Source organism: Coptis chinensis, chromosome 2, assembly GCF_015680905.1.
Source record: "Coptis chinensis isolate HL-2020 chromosome 2, ASM1568090v1, whole genome shotgun sequence".
NCBI lineage: Eukaryota > Viridiplantae > Streptophyta > Magnoliopsida > Ranunculales > Ranunculaceae > Coptis > Coptis chinensis.
In genome coordinates, this window is record NC_141457.1 from 70,629,045 (window position 1) to 70,634,484 (window position 5,440).

The 5,440-nt window shown below is 36.4% G+C and overlaps 1 protein-coding gene across 8 annotated transcripts; it reads right to left on the bottom strand.

Moving 5' to 3' along the window:
* Positions 1-284: 284 nt before the first annotated feature.
* On the bottom strand, positions 285-5,202 carry LOC147517521 (auxin response factor 2-like). Of its 8 annotated transcripts, none has more exons than XM_086589686.1 (14): positions 4,769-5,202; positions 4,338-4,450; positions 3,757-3,852; positions 3,456-3,512; positions 3,224-3,370; positions 3,022-3,106; positions 2,762-2,852; positions 2,496-2,657; positions 2,266-2,385; positions 2,084-2,159; positions 1,828-1,987; positions 1,018-1,709; positions 743-933; positions 285-656 (listed from the first exon to the last, which is right to left on the bottom strand). In XM_086589686.1, the coding sequence occupies exons 1-14, from the start codon at positions 4,863-4,865 to the stop codon at positions 593-595; spliced, it is 2,151 nt and encodes a 716-aa protein (XP_086445812.1). In that variant the 5' UTR covers positions 4,866-5,202; the 3' UTR covers positions 285-592. The 8 variants fall into 8 exon arrangements, with proteins under 8 accessions (XP_086445812.1, XP_086445811.1, XP_086445818.1 ...); XM_086589685.1 differs by having other exon boundaries at positions 3,224-3,379; positions 4,769-5,201; XM_086589692.1 differs by lacking the exon at positions 4,338-4,450 and adding an exon at positions 3,924-4,021 and having other exon boundaries at positions 3,224-3,379; positions 4,769-5,199.
* Positions 5,203-5,440: the final 238 nt, after the last annotated feature.

The window sequence follows — 5,440 nt, forward strand, 5'->3', positions numbered from 1 at the left end:
TTCAACTATATCATAAGCATTATTATAGTCACTTAACTTTATTTATTTGACATGTTTCCCAGTCGTCTAGTAAAGTAGTGGATAGGTACTACATGCGTACCTCGAAAAAAATCACTGTACACTACATCCTTACTTCTGCAGCCTGTACACTACATCCTGTGTTCAACTATGTGACACGTAATTACAAGCATTGTTCACGACTCTATTGAAAATTTGACAGATTAACCTTCAATTCCTTTTATTTTTCTTCACATAGAAGTATAGAACGACCCTTAACACACTGCTTAGATTGCAATTTACACTGTGTTATTGTTTTCATACATCATATATTGTTCGACGTACATACAACATGTATTGCATCTTACATTTTTTTTGGATAACCCAACGTATGTACAACACAGTGCATAACTTACACTTGTCATGTAAAGAAATAGCAAAACAAAACCTAAGTGGTATACATGTTACAACGTGCGATTAGTATTTTATATTTGTAAAACATAATTATATTCTCCTAACACCTTCCTATGCGATCAATGCAAGGACCTTTTCGGATGAAGTTAATAACAGGAAACTGGTTTCAATGAGAGAGAATTCACAGGGTATCAATATGTTCCTTTGGGCAAACGAGCAACTTTCGCACCATAGAGCGGAATTCCCTGTATTTGAAGAAATGTACTAATATCAGTAATAGTTGGACTAGAGAAATAATATGAAATTGTTTAATATAGGTTCTAACACTTACATCCATGGTGAATCTCCAACTAACATCGTGTCTCCTTCCTCATCCGTATATACTACACACCAATCGCTGTTTTGTTTCATCAAAGCACCTTTGAAATCAAACATATGATCAAGCTCAGTTGCGAGTTCATCATACCCGTTAAATTTCATGACGTCTACTGTTCTCCCAATAGCAATTCCATATTTGTGAACCTGTAAACAAAGAATATATATGGTTATCAGGACTAGAGGCCATGACCAGGCAGTTCACACCTAACGAAATTGGGAAGTAACAACCTTAATGCAACTTAGAGTAGTAATGGCACAGTTTTGGCATGGTTTAACTGAACCACTACCAGATCCACTGGAGTTAGATGGCTTCGTACTCTTTGATAAATGATCAGACTCCAAGATGGTGGATTCTGACAGCTGCGAAGGAACAATCTTACAAGTATGATCGTTCTTAGTAGAAGATATTGTAGGATCTGACACAGTTTCAGTCGAGTTCTTGGACAGATCGACACCAAAGAGCATACATGTGGCATTGTCATATGGTTGAACCATTGACAATGATGTATCGACTACTTCATTGGGCCTAGGACTTTCTGATTCCTGAATACCAGAATTGTTCAAACTGGCAAGTGGAATAGGCCCATTTCCATTTTGTCCGATGTCACCATTGGTTAAATAGCCTGAAAATGCTGGAAGAAAGCAGCCAGCAAGTACCATACAATTCTGGTTTCCATTTGAAGAAGGTGCCATATTGTTAGAATATAGAGAGCTTGGATGAAGAATCTTGTAGTCTAATTTTCTTCTCCGAGTCTGACTGGAACCAGAGCTCGATGAGGGTAGCCACTGTTCCAATGACAGCTCTTCTTCATTCCCAGACTCTGGATTACCTATTTCAACGTCTTCTTGGTCTTGCAAGACCTCTTGGTGTCTCTGAGTCTGTGGCGCAGGTTCAATCAAATCTCGCAAAGACATTTTGCCTGAGGAGTTGAAGTATTCAAAACTGATAAGTAACTTCGACTCATCAATCCAGAATTTAAACAAGATAAGTATTATTTCCACATTTTCCGAAACTGAGGGAGAATTAGGATTCCTGACCATGATTGACCAAGGCAGATGACATATATCGAGGGGTACGGGGCCTTTTTGATAAGTTTGGAAATGAAATTGGACTCTTGTTGGTGACTTCTAGTGCTTCAATCTTCCAGGGAGAAATCCTCTCTGGACGCACAACAGCACAAGGACCACTCCATTGAGCCTACATACGACCAAAATTAAATAATGTCAATCAACGTGTAAGTAGGAAGGATGATACGATAACTATTTACAAAGAAGACAGAGAAGATGTACTTGCCTTTAAGCACCTCCATTTTGATCCAGGCCATCTCACTGGATCAACTTCTTCTATACCAGCTATTGTGCCTATAAGGCTGATTTTAAAACAAACATATACTTCAATTAATAGAATTCAATGACTGAAGATTGACATACAAAAGACAAACAATAAAAAAAAGAGAATAAACCTTTGTTAATTACCTTTCTTCAGGGCATTCATCATCATCAGACTTGAGTCTGAACACCATTCCAACTGAAATGCTAGTTTTTATTGATTTCGTGTATAGGTCACAAGGAACTATGAAGTTAGTGGGACTACTCCTGCAGAATTCGTAAACAGAGTTATAACAAGAAAGATTGCTACATCTTGGCAGCAAAGTATATAGAAATTGAAAGGACATCACTTTCTCATAGCAAAGTAACTTCCCTACCTAGGCCTGTAATACACAGTGAACATGGACCCAGCAGTAAGAGCATGAAAAGCAGTAGCAAGTACGCCAAGCTGCATGCTGTGAGTAGTTAAAACAGATGCCGTATTGTTATGTAGATTTTTGCAGTGGCGCACACCAACACGATAATCCTCATTTTCGCCTCTGTAAAACAACAAATTCCATTTAGTGTAACATACTGAGTAACTATATAGAAAATTAGAAACTAGTCGACATTACGAGATATTACAAACACATCCATAAAATACCTCAGGAAAATAAAAGTATCCCCTGCAGCAATCTTTTTAGCACTCACAAACGTACTCCAACCGCTTGAAAGCAAATGCCGCCTTGGAGCACCTACATTTTTACAGGGCAAATGGAGATAAAAACAATCAAAGTTTGGAAAATAATGGACAAAGCATCTATAATGCAGCACCATCTCCATTTAGTGGAACTCTAAGAGATAAGAAATTTGATGATAAATATCTCAATCACTATTGTTTGTACTAGTCTAGGCAAACCTTACCACGGTAAATATGGCGAAAACGCCATTCAAATCCATGCAAGTCCTTTGCTACCAGTTCTTGTGCAGGCGGATTCTGAGTCATATTCTAAAAGAACAAAAAACAAAGTGTTTAATCCTTGCAAACACGCCCAATTAATTCTAATAGATCAATAATTAAGTACATATATTGTGATTCAAAGCTAAAAATCATATAAATATCAACCAGAGGGGGGAAGCACTCCTCAGCATGTCGCCTAAGAACAGAGAAACCGCCATGGGTGCTTGTATCTGATGCTGTTACTATCTTACTAAAGGAGCTTACTTTGGTTCTTTGAGGCAGAGAAGGGAAAAATCCACTTGGTAAGACTTCCTTCATTTTCTACAAAAATTACAATATTTAGCAGAAAGATTAATTCGAATAAAATTAAGGTAGTCTGACAAAAAAAACATCTAACCTCTGTATCTGGCAACAATGTCACTTGTACAAACACTTCATCTGTTTCCATTTCTGCCTGAAAACCATATTATTTTAATACATGAACCATTGAACGCACTTTAAATTTACTAAACCCGAAACCATATTTTTGTGATACTTGAACGATTCATTGACAATAATGCAAATTATGCAACACCATCTAATGAATGACAATAGCAACATATAGAATATTTAAACCTAGTTCATTGATATAACCACAAAAAAGTTAGAACATGGATATAATCCAAGACTAACCGCTAAACAAAGATAACGTGGCGCACCTTACGCTGAACATAGATGACTGTGCAGGGGATCATAGAAGGTAAATCATAAACTGGTAATTCTGGACTAGGTTCTTGATTTGTAAACGCCTCGACCTATCCAAATAATTTATGCATGAACTTAAAAAAACACAGTATTAATTTTGCGAATAAGTCATTGTTTCTACCTGCCCGTTATATGAACTCCACCACCAGAAGTGGATTTATAAGATGAATTGAAGGCTGATTTTTGGTGAAGATAGTTATCTCATAATGGAGAATATTCCTACAAAAAATCAGCCCAAAGAAAATTGTTTAACATTATCAAAAGTTGTTTTGAAATTTGAAAAATCTGGAACGTTGGATAATTTCATAACATTGTAAGCAAATTTTGATACATCTAGACATTTTCAAATGTGCTGATTTTTTCTAAGGATGATCCATATTGTGGGGAGAACATCTCCACCAAAAATCAGCTTCTAATTCATTGTTTTTCATGGTGGAGTTTTTTTGGAGTTTGTTAGTGGAGTTCATATAAACGGGCGGGTAGAAACAATGACCGACATCAATGTAACAGTAAAATAGATGTAGGAGAACCAGACCTGTTCCAAGTGACCTTGAGGGAAATAGAAAACCTTTTCTCCTATGTTTGGGATATTGACCTGAGGTCCAGCACATGCATGCCATAGTTCATTGTAGACTGTATCCTTTTCTTCTGAGAGCAGAAGAGCTATACATTTTTAGAATAGCCGTGAACAGAGTCAAGAAGGTGGTATTGGACTTGAGGAAAAAAAAAATGGTTGCAAAGGAATTGCAGAGAAGCCACTCTTTAGATTTTAGTTTAACTGAAAAAGGGCAAAACAAAAAACCCAATATCCTTGATTTTCATTTTGACGAAACAAAAATCCGGGTTTAAACATTTTGTAAACATGTTCACAGGCAGCCTCAACATATACTGTCGTAAAAGACGAATTTAACCCTACTACACAATACCACCTTTAGAGACTAGTAAGAGAGAGATGAGGTTAATTACCTTGGCTTGCAGAACACAAAGCTTCCCGTAAGTAGGTAGTATAATCATCATCAGTATAAGTTAAACAGCCATCTAAGCTAGAAGCAACAGAAACCATGTTTCCGACATCAAAGGTTTACTATATATATAGCAGCAAGCCTGCAAAGAGTACTCTCTCCAACTAGTACAACAACAACAATACTAAATACTAACAACAGAGGTACATAGACGTCAGTGTAGGACTTGTATAATTCTTCTTCTTCTTTCCACATCACCCGGCCTCTTTATCTATAGCATGCAGTATCACCCCTGGCCTTACTTCTGTCTCTCTTTCAGTCTAACGTTATTGCTTATTTGTCTTACTTGATACACCTTGCTATCCTTCTTCGCCACCTAAACACCTTCTTTTTTCACTTTCTTAATTTTAGAAAATTAGCTATTTTATTGGGATGATTCTATTTGTGCAGCAAAATAATCCTGTGGTGTAAACTTTTAAACTCCATTTTTTAATATTATTATATTTTTGATAATGAGTCCAAACTAGAAATTTGAAATTTGACACGAACAAACTCAGTTAGAATTTGTGTGACGATGATCTTCTATCTATCTATGTACTTTAGAAAAAAAAAGTTGTATTTGTCTAAACATTTTCAAACTTTGCCCGATTAAAATGTACAATACGACAAAATAAAA